This window comes from Ictalurus punctatus, chromosome 5, assembly GCF_001660625.3.
Source record: "Ictalurus punctatus breed USDA103 chromosome 5, Coco_2.0, whole genome shotgun sequence".
Lineage (NCBI taxonomy): Eukaryota > Metazoa > Chordata > Actinopteri > Siluriformes > Ictaluridae > Ictalurus > Ictalurus punctatus.
The window spans coordinates 15,594,904-15,613,915 of NC_030420.2; the positions used below are offsets into that span (position 1 = coordinate 15,594,904).

General features: G+C 35.8%; 1 protein-coding gene across 4 annotated transcripts; it reads left to right on the top strand.

Moving 5' to 3' along the window:
- The first annotated feature begins 10,551 nt into the window (after positions 1-10,551).
- Positions 10,552-18,775, top strand: snap29 (synaptosome associated protein 29). 4 transcript variants are annotated; one of them, XM_017466819.3, is made up of 6 exons: positions 10,552-10,691; positions 13,264-13,536; positions 17,086-17,279; positions 17,527-17,612; positions 17,931-18,026; positions 18,175-18,775. In XM_017466819.3, the coding sequence occupies exons 2-6, from the start codon at positions 13,300-13,302 to the stop codon at positions 18,333-18,335; spliced, it is 774 nt and encodes a 257-aa protein (XP_017322308.1). In that variant the 5' UTR covers positions 10,552-10,691; positions 13,264-13,299; the 3' UTR covers positions 18,336-18,775. The 4 variants fall into 4 exon arrangements, with proteins under 4 accessions (XP_017322308.1, XP_017322310.1, XP_053535969.1 ...); XM_017466821.2 differs by lacking the exon at positions 10,552-10,691 and adding an exon at positions 10,764-10,788; XM_053679994.1 differs by lacking the exon at positions 10,552-10,691 and adding an exon at positions 11,846-11,900.
- Positions 18,776-19,012: the final 237 nt, after the last annotated feature.

Sequence of the window (19,012 nt, forward strand, 5' to 3'; positions counted from 1 at the left end):
AACAATCATATTTCGTAATTTTTTAGGTCAGAAACATTTCATAGTACTATATTATGTGTAACTATGTGAAAAATATCATATTGGAGTAGGTCGGGCAATGGATTTTATGAGTTTGTTAGAAAAACCACTTTCCTTTGCTCCTAGCGCCTTCTGAAGCGCTGTACAGCGTTTTAAGCGGATAAAGAGCACAAGTATGTATGGGGACACAGGATGAATGGGAACAAGTTTTTTTATTGCACTTTTGATGAAAAGTGACTTTCTGGGCATAAAATGTCACTTTTTTCACCTTATCACACTGTAACATCAACTTTTAAATTTTAATGTAAACAATCATATTTCATAATATTTTAGGTCAGAAACATTTCAAAATACTATATTATGTGTAACTATGTGAAAAATATCATGTTGGAGTAGGTCGGGGAATTGATTATATGAGTTTGTTAGAAAAACCACTTTCCTTTGCTCCTAGCGCCTTCTCAATCGCTGTATAGCGTTTTGAGCGGATAAAGAGCACAAGTGTGTATGGGGACACAGGATGAATGGGAACAAGTTTTGTCATTGTACTTTTGATGAAAAGTGACTTTCTAGACATAAAATGTCACTTTTTTCACCTTAGCACACTTTAACATCAACTTTTACATTTTAATGTAAACAATCATATTTCGTAATATTTTAGGTCAGAAACATTTCATAGTACTATATTATGTGTATCTATGTGAAAAATATCATATTGGAGTAGGTCGGGCAATAGATTACATGAGTTTGTTAGAAAAACCACTTTTCTTTGCTCCTAGCGCCTTCTCAATCGCTGTATTGCACTTTGAGCGGATAAAGAGCACAAGTGTGTATGGTGACACAGGATGAATGGGAACAAGTTTTGTCATTGTACTTTTGATGAAAAGTGACTTTCTAGACATAAAATGTCCCTTTTTTCACCTTAGCACACTGTAACATCAACTTTTACATTTTAATGTAAACAATAATATTTCGTAATATTTTAGGTCGGAAACATTTCATAGTACTATATTATGTGTAACTATGTGAAAAATATCATATTGGAGTAGGTCGGGCAATGGATTATATGAGTTTGTTAGAAAAACCACTTTCCTTTGCTCCTAGCGCCTTCTGAAGCGCTGTACAGCGTTTAGAGCGGATAAAGAGCACAAGTGTGTATGGGGACACAGGATGAATGGGAACAAGTTTTGTTATTGCACTTTTGAAGAAAAGTGACTTTCTAGACATAAAATGTCACTTTTTTCACCTCAGCACGCTTTAACATCAACTTTTACAGTTTAATGTAAACAATCATATTTCGTAATTTTTTAGGTCAGAAACATTTCATAGTACTATATTATGTGTAACTATGTGAAAAATATCATATTGGAGTAGGTCGGGCAATGGATTTTATGAGTTTGTTAGAAAAACCACTTTCCTTTGCTCCTAGCGCCTTCTGAAGCGCTGTACAGCGTTTTAAGCGGATAAAGAGCACAAGTATGTATGGGGACACAGGATGAATGGGAACAAGTTTTTTTATTGCACTTTTGATGAAAAGTGACTTTCTGGGCATAAAATGTCACTTTTTTCACCTTATCACACTGTAACATCAACTTTTAAATTTTAATGTAAACAATCATATTTCATAATATTTTAGGTCAGAAACATTTCAAAATACTATATTATGTGTAACTATGTGAAAAATATCATGTTGGAGTAGGTCGGGGAATTGATTATATGAGTTTGTTAGAAAAACCACTTTCCTTTGCTCCTAGCGCCTTCTCAATCGCTGTATAGCGTTTTGAGCGGATAAAGAGCACAAGTGTGTATGGGGACACAGGATGAATGGGAACAAGTTTTGTCATTGTACTTTTGATGAAAAGTGACTTTCTAGACATAAAATGTCACTTTTTTCACCTTAGCACACTTTAACATGAACTTTTACATTTTAATGTAAACAATCATATTTCGTAATATTTTAGGTCAGAAACATTTCATAGTACTATATTATGTGTAACTATGTGAAAAATATCATATTGGAGTAGGTCGGGCAATAGATTACATGAGTTTGTTAGAAAAACCACTTTTCTTTGCTCCTAGCGCCTTCTCAATCGCTGTATTGCACTTTGAGCGGATAAAGACCACAAGTGTGTATGGTGACACAGGATGAATGGGAACAAGTTTTGTCATTGTACTTTTGATGAAAAGTGACTTTCTAGACATAAAATGTCACTTTTTTCACCTTAGCACACTGTAACATCAACTTTTACATTTTAATGTAAACAATCATATTTCGTAATATTTTAGGTCAGAAACATTTCATAGTACTGTATTATGTGTAACTATGTGAAAAATATCATATTGGAGTAGGTCGGGCAATGGATTTTATGAGTTTGTTAGAAAAACCACTTTCCTTTGCTCCTAGCGCCTTCTGAAGCGCTGTACAGCGTTTTGAGCGGATAAAGAGCACAAGTGTGTATGGGGACACAGGATGAATGGGAACTAGTTTTGTTATTGCACTTTTGATGAAAAGTGACTTTCTAGACATAAAATGTCACTTTTTTCACCTTAGCACACTTTAACAAGAACTTTTACATTTTAATGTAAACAATCATATTTCGTAATATTTTAGGTCAGAAACATTTCATAGTACTATATTATGTGTAACTATGTGAAAAATATCATATTGGAGTAGGTCGGGCAATAGATTACATGAGTTTGTTTGAAAAACCACTTTTCTTTGCTCCTAGCGCCTTCTCAATCGCTTTATAGCATTTTGAGCGGATAAAGAGCACAAGTGTGTATGGGGACACAGGATGAATGGGAACAAGTTTTGTCATTGTACTTTTGATGAAAAGTGACTTTCTAGACATAAAATGTCACTTTTTTCACCTTAGCACACTTTAACATCAACTTTTACATTTTAATGTAAACAATCATATTTCGTAATTTTTTAGGTCAGAAACATTTCATAGTACTATATTATGTGTAACTATGTGAAAAATATCATATTGGAGTAGGTCGGGCAATGGATTTTATGAGTTTGTTAGAAAAACCACTTTCCTTTGCTCCTAGCGCCTTCTGAAGCGCTGTACAGCGTTTTAAGCGGATAAAGAGCACAAGTATGTATGGGGACACAGGATGAATGGGAACAAGTTTTTTTATTGCACTTTTGATGAAAAGTGACTTTCTGGGCATAAAATGTCACTTTTTTCACCTTATCACACTGTAACATCAACTTTTAAATTTTAATGTAAACAATCATATTTCATAATATTTTAGGTCAGAAACATTTCAAAGTACTATATTATGTGAAACTATGTGAAAAATATCATGTTGGAGTAGGTCGGGGAATTGATTATATGAGTTTGTTAGAAAAACCACTTTCCTTTGCTCCTAGCGCCTTCTCAATCGCTGTATAGCGTTTTGAGCGGATAAAGAGCACAAGTGTGTATGGGGACACAGGATGAATGGGAACAAGTTTTGTCATTGTACTTTTGATGAAAAGTGACTTTCTAGACATAAAATGTCACTTTTTTCACCTTAGCACACTTTAACATGAACTTTTACATTTTAATGTAAACAATCATATTTCGTAATATTTTAGGTCAGAAACATTTCATAGTACTATATTATGTGTAACTATGTGAAAAATATCATATTGGAGTAGGTCGGGCAATAGATTACATGAGTTTGTTAGAAAAACCACTTTTCTTTGCTCCTAGCGCCTTCTCAATCGCTGTATTGCACTTTGAGCGGATAAAGAGCACAAGTGTGTATGGTGACACAGGCTGAATGGGAACAAGTTTTGTCATTGTACTTTTGATGAAAAGTGACTTTCTAGACATAAAATGTCACTTTTTTCACCTTAGCACACTTTAACATCAACTTTTACATTTTAATGTAAACAATAATATTTCGTAATATTTTAGGTCAGAAACATTTCATAGTACTGTATTATGTGTAACTATGTGAAAAATATCATATTGGAGTAGGTCGGGCAATGGATTTTATGAGTTTGTTAGAAAAACCACTTTCCTTTGCTCCTAGCGCCTTCTGAAGCGCTGTACAGCGTTTTGAGCGGATAAAGAGCACAAGTGTGTATGGGGACACAGGATGAATGGGAACTAGTTTTGTTATTGCACTTTTGATGAAAAGTGACTTTCTAGACATAAAATGTCACTTTTTTCACCTTAGCACACTTTAACATCAACTTTTACATTTTAATGTAAACAATCATATTTCGTAATATTTTAGGTCAGAAACATTTCATAGTACTATATTATGTGTAACTATGTGAAAAATATCATATTGGAGTAGGTCGGGCAATAGATTACATGAGTTTGTTAGAAAAAACACTTTTCTTTGCTCCTAGCGCCTTCTCAATCGCTGTATTGCATTTTGAGCGGATAAAGAGCACAAGTGTGTATGGTGACACAGGATGAATGGGAACAAGTTTTGTCATTGTACTTTTGATGAAAAGTGACGTTCTAGACATAAAATGTCACTTTTTTCACCATATCACACTGTAACATCAACTTTTACATTTTAATGTAAACAATCATATTTCATAATATTTTAGGTCAGAAACATTTCATAGTACTATATTATGTGTAACTATGTGAAAAATGTCATATTGGAGTAGGTCGGGCAATTGATTATATGAGTTTGTTAGAAAAACCACTTTCCTTTGCTCCTAGCGCCTTCTGAAGCGCTGTACATCGTTTTGAGCGGATAAAGAGCACAAGTGTGTATGGGGACACAGTATGAATGGTAACAAGTTTTATTACTGCACTTTTGATGAAAAGTGACTTTCTAGACATAAAATGTCACTTTTTTCACCATATCACACTGTAACATCAACTTTTACATTTTAATGTAAACAATCATATTTCATAATATTTTAGGTCAGAAACATTTCATAGTACTATATTATGTGTAACTATGTGAAAAATATCATATTGGAGTAGGTCGGGCAATAGATTATATGAGTTTGTTAGAAAAACCACTTTCCTTTGCTCCTAGCGCCTTCTCAATCGCTGTATAGCGTTTTGAGCGGATAAAGAGCACAAGTGTGTATGGGGACACAGGATGAATGGGAACAAGTTTTGTCATTGTACTTTTGATGAAAAGTGACTTTCTAGACATAAAATGTCACTTTTTTCACCATATCACACTGTAACATCAACTTTTACATTTTAATGTAAACAATCATATTTCGTAATATTTTAGGTCAGAAACATTTCATAGTACTATATTATGTGTAACTATGTGAAAAATATCATATTGGAGTAGGTCGGGCAATAGATTATATGAGTTTGTTAGAAAAACCACTTTCCTTTGCTCCTAGCGCCTTCTGAAGCGCTGTACATTGTTTTGAGCGGATAAAGAGCACAAGTGTGTATGGGGACACAGGATGAATGGGAACAAGTTTTATTATTGCACTTTTGATGAAAAGTTACTTTCTAGACATAAAATGTCACTTTTTTCACCATATCACACTGTAACATCAACTTTTACATTTTAATGTAAACAATCATATTTCGTAATATTTTAGGTCAGAAACATTTCATAGTACTATATTATGTGTAACTATGTGAAAAATATCATATTGGAGTAGGTCGGGTAATAGATTATATGAGTTTGTTAGAAAAACCACTTTCCTTTGCTCCTAGCGCCTTCTGAAGCGCTGTATAGCGTTTTGATCGGATAAAGAGCACAAGTGTGTATGGGGACATAGGATGAATGGGAACAAGTTTTGTCATTGTACTTTTGATGAAAAGTGACTTTCTAGACATAAAATGTCACTTTTTTCACCTTAGCACATTTTAACTTCAACTTTTACATTTTAATGTAAACAATCATATTTCATAATATTTTAGGTCAGAAACATTTCATAGTACTATATTATGTGTAACTATGTGAAAAATATCATATTGGAGTAGGTCGGGCTATTGATTATATGAGTTTGTTAGAAAAAACACTTTCCTTTGCTCCTAGCGCCTTCTGAAGCGCTGTATTGCGTTTTGAGCGGATAAAGAGCACAAGTGTGTATGGGGACATAGGATGAATGGGAACAAATTTTGTTATTGCACTTTTGATGAAAAGTGACTTTCTAGACATAAAATGTCACTTTTTTTCACCTTAGCACACTTTAACATCAACTTTTACATTTGAATGTACACAATCATATTTCGTAATATTTTAGGTCAGAAACATTTCATAGTACTATATTATGTGTAACTATGTGAAAAATATCATATTGGAGTAGGTCGGGCAATAGATTATATGAGTTTGTTAGAAAAACCACTTTCCTTTGCTCCTAGCGCCTTCTCAATCGCTGTATAGCGTTTTGAGCGGATAAAGAGCACAAGTGTGTATGGGGACACAGGATGAATGGGAACAAGTTTTGTCATTGTACTTTTGATGAAAAGTGACTTTCTTGACATAAAATGTCACTTTTTTTCACCTTAGCACACTTTAACATCAACTTTTACATTTTAATGTAAACAATCATATTTCATAATATTTTAGGTCAGAAACATTTCATAGAACTATATTATGTGTAACTATGTGAAAAATATCATATTGGAGTAGGTCGGGCAATTGATTATATGAGTTTGTTAGAAAAACCACTTTCCTTTGCTCCTAGCGCCTTCTGAATCTCTGTATAGCGTTTTGAGCGGATAAAGAGCACAAGTGTGTATGGGGACACAGGATGAATGGGAACAAGTTTTGTCATTGCACTTTTGATGAAAAGTGACTTTCTAGACATAAAATGTCACTTTTTTTCACCTTAGCACGTTTTAACATCAACTTTTACATTTTAATGTAAACAATCATATTTCGTAATATTTTAGGTCAGAAACATTTCATAGAACTATATTATGTGTAACTATGTGAAAAATATCATATTGGAGTAGGTCGGGCAATTGATTATATGAGTTTGTTAGAAAAACCACTTTCCTTTGCTCCTAGCGCCTTCTGAATCTCTGTATAGCGTTTTGAGCGGATAAAGAGCACAAGTGTGTATGGGGACATGGGATGAATGGGAACAAGTTTTGTTATTGCACTTTTGATGAAAAGTGACTTTCTAGACATAAAATGTCACTTTTTTCACCATATCACACTGTAACATCAACTTTTACATTTTAATGTAAACAATCATATTTCGTAATATTTTAGGTCAGAAACATTTCATAGTACTATATTATGTGTAACTATGTGAAAAATATCATATTGGAGTAGGTCGGGCAATGGATTATATGAGTTTGTTAGAAAAACACTTTCCTTTGCTCCTAGCGCCTTCTGAAGCGCTGTACAGCGTTTTGAGCGGATAAAGAGCACAAGTGTGTATGGGGACACAGGATGAATGGGAACAAGTTTTGTTATTGTACTTTTGATGAAAACTGACTTTCTAGACATAAAATGTCACTTTTTTCACCTTAGCACACTTTAACATCAACTTTTACATTTTAATGTAAACAATCATATTTCGTAATATTTTAGGTCAGAAACGTTTCATAGTACTATATTATGTGTAACTATGTGAAAAATATCATATTGGAGTAGGTCGGGCAATGGATTTTATGAGTTTGTTAGAAAAACCACTTTCCTTTGCTCCTAGCGCCTCCTGAAGCGCTGTATAGCGTTTTGAGCGGATAAAGAGCACAAGTGTGTATGGGGACACAGGATGAATGGGAACAAGTTTTGTTATTGCACTTTTGATGAAAAGTGACTTTCTAGACATAAAATGTCACTTTTTTCACCTCAGCACGCTTTAACATCAACTTTTACATTTTAATGTAAACAATCATTTTTCGTAATATTTTAGGTCAGAAACATTTCATAGTACTATATTATGTGTGACTATGTGAAAAATATCATATTGGAGTAGGTCGGGGAATTGATCATATGAGTTTGTTAGAAAAAACACTTTCCTTTTCTCCTAGCGCCTTCTCATTCGCTGTATAGCGTTTTGAGCGGATAAAGAGCACAAGTGTGTATGGGGACACAGGATGAATGGGAACAAGTTTTGTCATTGTACTTTTGATGAAAAGTGACTTTCTAGACATAAAATGTCACTTTTTTCACCTTAGCACAATTTAACATGAACTTTTACATTTTAATGTAAACAATCATATTTCGTAATATTTTAGGTCAGAAACATTTCATAGTACTATATTATGTGTAACTATGTGAAAAATATCATATTGGAGTAGGTCGGGCAATTGATTATATGAGTTTGTTAGAAAAACCACTTTCCTTTGCTCCTAGCACCTTCTCAATCGCTGTATAGCGTTTTGAGCGGATAAAGAGCACAAGTGTGTATTGGGACACAGGATGAATGGGAACAAGTTTTGTTATTGCACTTTTGATGAAAAGTGACTTTCTAGACATAAAATGTCACTTTTTTCACCATATCACACTGTAACATCAACTTTTACATTTTAATGTAAACAATCATATTTCGTAATATTTTAGGTCAGAAACATTTCATAGTACTATATTATGTGTAACTATGTGAAAAATATCATATTGGAGTAGGTCGGGCAATAGATTATATGAGTTTGTTAGAAAAACCACTTTCCTTTGCTCCTAGCGCCTTCTCAATCGCTGTATAGCGTTTTGAGCGGATAAAGAGCACAAGTGTGTATGGGGACACAGGATGAATGGCAACAAGTTTTGTCATTGTACTTTTGATGAAAAGTGACTTTCTAGACATAAAATGTCACTTTTTTCACCTTAGCACATTTTAACTTCAACTTTTACATTTTAATGTAAACAATCATATTTCGGAATATTTTAGGTCAGAAATATTTCATGGTACTATATTATGTGTAACTATGTGAAAAATATCATATTGGAGTAGGGTGGGCAATGGATTATATGAGTTTGTTAGAAAAAACACTTTCCTTTGCTCCTAGCGCCTTCTGAAGCGTTGTACAGCGTTTTGAGCGGATAAAGAGCACAAGTGTGTATGGGGACACAGGATGAATGGGAACAAGTTTTGTTATTGCACTTTTGATGAAAAGTGACTTTCTAGACATAAAATGTCACTTTTTTCACCATATCACACTGTAACATCAACTTTTACATTTTAATGTAAACAATCATATTTCGTAATATTTTAGGTCAGAAACATTTCATAGTACTATATTATGTGTAACTATGTGAAAAATATCATATTGGAGTAGGTCGGGCAATAGATTATATGAGTTTGTTAGAAAAACCACTTTCCTTTGCTCCTAGCGCCTTCTCAATCGCTGTATAGAGTTTTGAGCGGATAAAGAGCACAAGTGTGTATGGGGACACAGGATGAATGGGAACAAGTTTTGTTATTGTACTTTTGATGAAAAGTGACTTTCTAGACATAAAATGTCACTTTTTTCACCTTAGCACACTTTAACATCAACTTTTACATTTTAATGTAAACAATCATATTTCGTAATATTTTAGGTCAGAAACATTTCATAGTACTATATTATGTGTAACTATGTGAAAAATATCATATTGGAGTAGGTCGGGCAATAGATTATATGAGTTTGTTAGAAAAACCACTTTCCTTTGCTCCTAGTGCCTTATCAATCGCTGTATAGCGTTTTGAGCGGATAAAGAGCACTATGTACAGTGTTAAGAAACTGATGGAGGGCTAAAAGTAAAGGCATATCTATAAATGTTATGGCATGAGTCTAATAGGACCAATGTATAATTTAACATCATAATGGAAGGAAACTTTTCAGATATTTATGAACTTGTAAATTCACGCAATATCGTATTAGTGTTACTTTTTTGTATAAATGGCTTATATTCCTCATAAGCATGCATTAAAACGTCTAACTCTGCTTCGCTTAAGAATGCAGCTCGCTTTTTTCGATGGTAACTCCTGAATTCGGCGATCCATTAAAAAAATTTACTCGCCGTGCACGCGCATTAACTCTGAGATAACATTTTGAGGTTGGTTGAACTAACTCCTAACCAGTGTTCTGGAACCGACATACTCTGATCAAGCAAGGTTTGGGTTAATCAACCGTGAGTTCAGGGTTTATGTGACAGTAAATTAACCCTGCTTTCTGGAATACCCCCCTGAACTATTCGGAACAACTGAAATGGCTTTATGTCACACATGACGTCAGAATTAACAAGCGGATTCTTTTTAGACTGTAACACTGGCTTGTCTAGTTCATGACACTATAAAATTGTTAATTTTGCTTCGACATTTTTATTTGCATAAAGCGAAGGTAACCGCCATCAAACCCTTTTTCAGATTTTTCGTAGGCTATAGATTTAAAAATGTTTTATGACTCAGTGAACAGGGCGACGGAACATGAAGTCTATGAATACATCTCGTTATTTTTTTTAAATAGAGTACTTTGCTCAATATGTTATAATTTATGCTGAATTTGGAGTTGTGTCATTTATTCCCCTGTTGTTATTATGCAAAATATATGGTTGTATGTCTCTTTGATTCAATTATTATTTTTGTTTTAAAAAGGAGATCATCCCGAGTTACTGGGTAGCAGTTCCGGGTTAAGGGAGCGCGTCTTTGTTTTTGTTTTCTTCTCCTAGTCGGAGGTTGGAAATCACGAGTTTCGACCATATACAGCAGCAGTTGCTTCGAACACACCTTTTGACGTCAACGCCTGGACAGGAAGTATTTTGGACAATCTGACAGCGCTTACCTTCAGCGATAACGGGTAAGGTCTGCTCTTGGTATTTTTTAAATGACTATAATAGTATGTTTCTTGAAGCTGGTGTTAGAAAAATGTCACGAAAGGAGTCATTACATGAAGTGTAAGTCGTTAAATTAGGTGTAAATCATGAGGTTGTCGACATGGAACCTATTGCTGCTGTTTTCTGCCTATGCTTTGTCAGTAGCAGTCGAATTCCGCTTTCAATTAAACCAACAATACAAGTGTGTAATTATACATTGTATACATTATATTTTTCCATCCAATGTCAACTTGGATGTAGTTCTTACATTGCTAGAGATTTCCAAAAGGTCTATTCGGAAAAAAAGAACTATTTCACAAGTGTTACTCTGTTATTGTATTTTGGATCGGTTTTGTGGATGTTTTTATCCGTCCTCCTCTGAGAAAATAACAGGCTGAATTATTACCTACTGTTCTTCGCCAATCTCAGTGGTCCTCTGACACTTTTACTCCCATCCAGATATACATATAAATGAAAAAAATATGTTTAACTGTGTTACTTGCCAATATTTAATCTTGTAGCACGCATATCGGTTACTCTCTTTAGGTACTTAAACACTTCCCGAATCGCGAAACGAAAAAATGGATGCTTTAGAAGAGGCACTCAGGCTTATGAGTAAAACAACGGCCTAATATTGTGTAGGTCCCCTTGTGCCACCAAAAACTGCTCTGACCCGTCGTGGCATGGACTCCACAAGACCTCCGGAGTTGTGCTGTGGTGTCTGGCACCAAGACATTAGCAGCAGATCCTTTAAGTACTGTAAGTTGTGAAGTGGGAATTCCATGGATCGGACTTATTCGTCCAGCACATCCCATGGATACTTGATTGGATTGAGACCTGGGGGATTTGGAGGTCAGGTCAATCCTGAACAAATTTTGTGCGTGGCAGGGTGCATTATCCTGCTGTAAGAGGCCACTGCCATTAGGAAATACTGTTGCGATGAAGGGGTTTACTTGGTCTGCAACAATGTTTAGGTAGGTGGTACATGTCAAAGTAACATCTACATGAATGCCAGGACCCAAGGTTTCCGAGCAGAAAATTTCCCAGAGCATCACACTGTCTATGGTGGCTTGCCTTCTTCCCATAATGCATCTTGGTGCCACCTCTTCTCCAGGTAAGCAATGCACACACACCTGGCTGTCCACATGAGCCTGACACCAGTTCACCAGTTGTCTTTCCTTGAAACACTTTTGGTAGGTACTTACCACTACATACCCGGAACACCACACAAGGTTTTCATTACAAATGATATTGAAACAACTTGAGTGAAAAGCAGAATCATAGAAATACAGTGGTGTGAACCCTTTAGATTTTTCTATGTTTCTGTATAAATATGACCTAAAATATCATCAGATTTTCACACAAGTCCTAAAAGTAGACAACACGAACCCAGTTAAACAAATGAGACAAAAATATTACACTTGGTAATTTTTTATGGAAAATGATTCATTATTACATATCTGTGAATGGCAAAAGTATGTGAACCTTTGCTTTCAGTATCTGATGTGACCCAATTGTGCAGCAATAACTGCAAGTATATGTTTCCTATAACTGTCGGTTATTCCTGCACATCGGCTTGGAGACATTTTAGTCCATGTTTTAGGTCACATTTATGCAGAAATATAGAAAATTCTAAACTTTCGAAAACTTAAACTAAATTCTTAAATTTCACAAAATGAGCTCAAGCACCACTGTATGAATTTAAGAGTTTCTTAGTATTTTGTATGTCAATTTTTTCCTTAATGACAGTGTGCAGTCAAGCTGACACAGACTCCACAAGTTTGTGCAAAACCTGATGATCCATGTTAGATCAAATCCATTTGTGTGTGGTCAGTGGTCATAGTCAATAATACAGTATCACAATATTTGCTCAAATTTAAATAGTCCCCCCAGAAATTGTGCAACATCTTGAATATTGAATTGAAATGTTAAAAAATTCCAGATTTTTCTATATATATAATATAATATAATATATTAGATGATGCAAATAACATGTATTATCTTGTAGTGCATGTCAAGGGCGTGAAGACCTCAGTGAGACACCACGAATATAGTAATAACTAGTTTACCCACTTTCTTTATTTAGCTTATTCACCTTTTTTCACCATTGTTTTTTTTTTTTTTCTGGAGAAATTTTTTGTCCATAATCTGCTTCCTGCAGATGCTGCAAGGTAAATGAATTGCTTTGTTAGTCCTCCACCACAGTATGTTTTTGGGTTTTGTGTGTGTGTGTGTGTGTGTGTGTGTGTGATTAGCACAAAAGCTCAAGAACAAGTGGTTGAATGTTTTTAGAATATGGAAATTGAAACCAACAGATGAGAACATATCAGAGTCACGGTCACAGCAAGGTCAGATGTACGACTAAACTCTTTGGCTGTGGAGGCATTCTCTAAGTGCTCTCCCCTAAATTAGCATGGGCTAGTCTGTGGGTGGGTAATTAAGCAGCTAATTAGACCTGTTATTGGCCGGTTGCCTTATTTACACATTGTACATATTTACACATTTTATTGCAAAGACTTGAGAAGATTCAACCATTTCCAATTCTTTTTGATATAGGCTTCCACATAATCCAGACCTTGTCTGAGGGTGGCAATGTATCCAAACTCACACAACCCGTTTGCAGATGATGAAGAGCATGCCACACCAGCAGCAAAATGCTTTAACTTCGATGATGGTTATGAAGGAGAAAGCACAATGAACCCAGCAGATCGACGCCAGAGGCAGCTGAAGCAAGAGGTGATGCGCACAGCTCACTCTGCCATGGACAGCAGCAGTCGTTCCCTCTGCCTCATCTATGATTCTGAGAAAATCGGGACAGAGACAGCAGAGGTTAGAGAATTTTACATGACAAAAATGCTCACAAAGGAATTATAGTAAACTCCAGAATTAACAACACCTTTTGGGGAATATGAGCAAAAAGTATAATATAAAAGTTATAAAATCAACATTTATATAGCGATTCAAATTTTGTGCATGTACTTGCCTTTCCTCTAATATAAATAGGCTAGAAGATTGTGAGGACTTTACCACAAATTTTTCTCAAAAAAATATGTGAAAATTATTGACATTCATAGATATTATTTAAACGCCCCATAGAGGTTATAACACATTTTGGAACAACAGATTACACAACACTATTATCATCGAAGCTGACTGTGTATGTTGATCCTCATATTAAGCATACTGCTACACTTTCCCAAGTTCGGGCAGAAATGAGGAAGCCAGAGGCAGGCTTGGAACAACTCAAAAGGCTCTTTAATTTTTACTTTAGCTTTTCAGCTCTTTAATCACATGCACGCACACACATGGCTCTCTGCTGGTTGCACACGCGTGCTCTCTCTCTTTCTCTCTCTCGCAGCGCGCGCGCGCTCTCTCTCTCTCTCTCTCTTTGTCTCTCTCCCTCATCCTTGCCTCAGCTCACTGCAAACAAACACACACTCATTAGTAGAATTCCCTACAGGTGTGCACTCCTTACCATTCACTTTCTCAGGCTCCGCCCTCCATTCACAAACTGGCACTCGAGCACACCCCCACTTCCACACACACAATCAGCAGATTTATTGCTAACACTGCCTACAGTAGCTAGTTACTGCTGCTAAACTGTAGTATAAATTCATTGCTCTTCTTTGTTACTGAACTACTATGAATATGAATATTGAGGGTCTGTTTTATTATGTAGATAACTGGGTGGAGGTTAGAGTGAAAATGGGATGTGAGTTGGCACTTTGCTAAAGTTTACTAAAAACATAAATGCACCATTTTTAGAATAAAAATTCTTTAAGCTGTATACTATATGGCCAAAAGTATGTGGACACCTGACTATCACACCTGTATTTGGACATTCCCCAAACTGTTGCCACAACATTGGAAACCCATAGTTGTCTAGAATGTCTTTGTATGCTGTAGCATTAAGATTTCCTTTCATTGGAACTCTATTGGGCCAAGCCCAAACCTGTCTCAGCATGACATTTTTCCTGTGCACAAGGAGAGGTCTATAAAGATATGCTTTACCAAGGTTGGTTTGGAAGAACTTAATTGGCCTGCACTCATGCACCCCTAATTTCCACCCTATTGAACTTTGGGAATAATTGTAACACCAACTTCATGCCAAGCCTTCTTGTGTCAAGGAGAATGTGAAGGAGAAGGAATGCAGAAGAAGGAGAAGGCAAGAGGACTGGAGCTTGATGGATGGGAGGTTGAAGTCTCTGAGGACAGTAAGAGGAGTGCTGTCAGTAGGGAAAAGACTGAGGAGCATGTCCATTTCTTCAGTGGAAGTCTCCTAAGGCACCAGTAAGGCAGTAGATGACAATGATGAGAAGGTTATCGGGGGTACCAGTAACTGCATGGAATTCGAAGGATGAGATGTTGAGATAAGAAAGGGAGAGAGGTGTGAAGCACCATCTCTGAGACAACAGCTGACCTGTATCATCACCCCTGCCAGATTTTCATGGAGTGTGATAGAAAGCATAGGCAGAGGACAGAGCAGCTGGTGTAGCTGAGATCTGTGGCGATATCCAGGTCTCGGTTTGTGCCAGAAAGTAAAGAGAGTAATGAGAAGCTAAAGCTAAGATAAAGTCAGCTTTCTTTACAGCAGACAATTCCAGAGCCCACCTACCATTGCTGTTTGAGACTTAGACAACAGAGGAGGGTAGATGAGGTTACTGGTTGTTTGGCCTCTTGATCTGACTATTTTCTATCGTGATGGATCTTGAAGATGTCCACATTCTACTTTTCAAGCGAATCGTGGAGATCATGACCTTTTATGTACTCATAATAATGTTAAAACTACAACAGAATGATCGCCTACTAGATGGCTATGCAGATTGGCCAAATTATATCATGTGTCTATCATGTATCTTTCATGCCTGACGTATTAGAAAACCAACATGAGCTAGCAGCATGGTGGATAACCGCTAACCCTACGATTAGAGGACAACCCGCTCTACCACCTGAACCACAGCCGCCCCAGATGAGGAGCTGGTGCCAAAAAAGGACTCGGCGTCAGTAGTGTGGCGGCGATTTGGCTATGCATAGTCAGATATTTCTCAAAGCAAAGTTATCTGTAAACGTTGTCAGCACTTCCGGAGGTAATATTACAAATCTTTTCAACCACCATAAAATTAAGAATCCAAAGGAAAATGCCGCGAATGTTTCACTGAGGTCGGTACAACATATGATGTAAATTGTATAATATGATGTAAATAATATTATGAAAGCAGCAAACGATGGAAAGAGGTGTCTGAGGTGGTCACATTCTATCTAGCCAAGGAAATAGTGCCATTCAAAGCTGTGGACAACAAGGGACTGATGTACACTTTCGATGCATGTTATGATCTGCCCAGTCGCAAATATTTTTCTAATACCGCCATTCCCCATATGTATAGTGAATGCCGACAGAGGATTACTGCACAAATAAAGCACGACAAATTTTTTGCACCGATGAGTGACTTATGGTCCAGTCATACATCTGAGACATACCTGAGTCTAACCAGCAATTTTATTGATGACTGGAAGCTAAAAAGTGAATGTCTTCAAACAAACTACTGCCCTGAAAACCACACTGGGGAGCTAATTGCCAACAATCTGAAGAAAGCACTAGAATCAAAGCACTAGAAGTAATTACTCAGAACTCAACTATTATTAATGTTGTTTATATATTAATTTATATTAATGAATAATATTCATTAATATTATTATTATTATTAATTAATAATATTAATATATCAGAACTAACTATAATTAATCTTATTTAATGTTTGTGTTATCTATTAACGGTTGATAACTTTAATATTTAAAATAAAGTTTAACATACATTTTAATGACCATCTTGACAACTGATTCTTTAAAGCAATATTAAAAGTTTTTAATTGTGCAAATAGATAAGTCCCTAGGTTTGTTCCGGTCTGGTTATTCTCGATAGTACATCTCAAATACAATGCAATTCAGATCGTGGATGGTGAATTTCTGTTTGTGTTATGAAGGTCATGATATGATTTTTTGGGAAGATCGCCCACCCCTATGACTAGGATTGGTGTGCAGTCCAATTGTGTGCAGTCCAATTCATTCCAAATGTGTTTAGTGGCGGTCAGGGCTTGGGCCACTTGAGTTTTTCTACATAAACATTGCCATGTCTTTATGGAGCTCACTTTGTACAGAGGGGCATTGTTAATCTTGTAAAAAGGATTAGGCCCTTTAGTTCCAGTGAAAGGATGTCTTAAAGCTACAGCATACAAACATATTCTAGACAATCATGTGGTTACTACATTGTGGCAACAGTTTGGGGAAGGCCCAAATATGGGTGTGCTGGTCAGGTGTCCACATACTTTTGGCCATACACTGTATGTATATGTATGTGTAATTTGTTCTTTGTCTCAATAGGAGTTGATTCGTCAGGGTGAGGCCTTGAAGAGGACAGAGAGAATGGTTGATAATATGGCACAGGACATGAAGACTAGTCAAAAGCACATAAACTCTATTAAGAGTGTATGGGGAGGTTTGGTTAACTATTTCAAAGGAAATTCTGAGCCAAGGCCTCCACAGAAGGAACAACCAGTCTATGAGGCCAGCAACAGGTAAAAAGTCTATACATTTGTTCATTATGGTCAAACTAAGTTATATATGCTATAAATGTTGTATAGCTCACTGTAAAATAATGCTAGGAGTCAATATTGTACACTACAAAGACTACAGAGTAAAGAGCAACTTGAGTATTACTGTTACTCAAGTAATCTACTCAGACATTTTGAGTATAAAATGTACATTTACTGCCAGCTATGAAATGTTTTTGTCCTTGTATGTCATTTGTGGACTAACGGTTAGATTACAGAATACACTGGCAGAAAGCAAGAAGCATGAAGGGAAATATGAGGCCAGCCATCCCAACCTGAGGATACCAGACACATCTGGTAAGTCTTTTTCTTCTTATTTGAAGTGGCTCTGTGGTTTCGCTGATGTGCAAATACAGACATCATTGCAGCTTTGAGCCATATCAAATCTTTTGAGCTATTTGTTCTTTTAGCTATTTGAACTATCTGGATATCTGGAATTGGTTTTGTGGCAAGTAATATTCTTTACTGAAAAGCTGTCATGTTTATCTGTCTGTGTGAATATACATGCAGTGGGTGTCAATAAAGACATAATCATTTATGGAACCAAAAAATAAATAATTTTTTTTTTCATTATTTGTTCAAGATAAAGCTCACATCTTATGTTTGGCCAAATAGGTTTTGGAGCTTCATTTGATAATGAATCATCTCAAAATGGATACTCAAACAATATAGATTTGAAAGCTGCTCATCAGCATCTGGACAATAACTTAGGTGAGAAATTAATTAAGAAATAAAATAAGGAATGAACAAACATTATTTTTTTTTAAATAAACTACCTGCTTTGTGCATTCAAACTGTGTGTGTGTGTGTGTGTGTGTGTGTGTGTGTGTGTGTGTGTGTGTGTGTGTGATGTATCAAGATGAGATGTCTAAGGGTCTGAGTCGACTGAGGAATTTGGGTCTGGGCTTGCAAGCAGAGATTGATGATCAAGATGTCTTACTGGACTCTGTGATAAATAAAGTGGACTCTATGGAAGGCAAGATAAGCTCCACCAACCGCCAACTCAAAAATCTAAAATGAGATTAGAGACTGACATTAATTTCATTGTCATCTATATATTGGTGCATTCTTGGATATTATTTGACCATTAGCCAATTTACAGTTTTACCAATTTAATTAGTGAGTCTTAGCTTAGATGGTCTCTCCCCACCATATGACAGTGGTATCAGTTTCAGATGGTGAAGGCTAATACTTGCTTTTCTGTACCTTCTACTGTTTTCATAAGCATCAGTATATGCAGAATAGGAATGTGACGACTCCTCTACATATTTAGCTAAAGAGCTTTTTATTTTTAATCTTATTTTTTATCTTTTAGCCAGATCACATCAAACATTTCACCTAACCTGTGGTTATTTTGTGTAAGGCTTTTCTAGGCAAGTATATGGTCTATAAAATGTCTTAAAATAAAAGTTGGCAATGATATGTTACAGTAAATAAAGAATACCCATTTTATACAGTAATGACAAATAATGTTTGTTTCTATCATGTCATTACTTTTTGAGTGTGAGGTTCAAAGGAACATTCAATCTTTTTCAGTATGATTACTACCTATCAAACAAGAATTTTGACACATTTCTCAGTACAGAGACAAGAAAACCTACTTACTTGAAACTTACATACAATAGATGTTTAAGGGTATTTGTTGGGGCAGCTAATAAATGTTTGTGCAACGTGTATTTTTGCATAACACATATCAA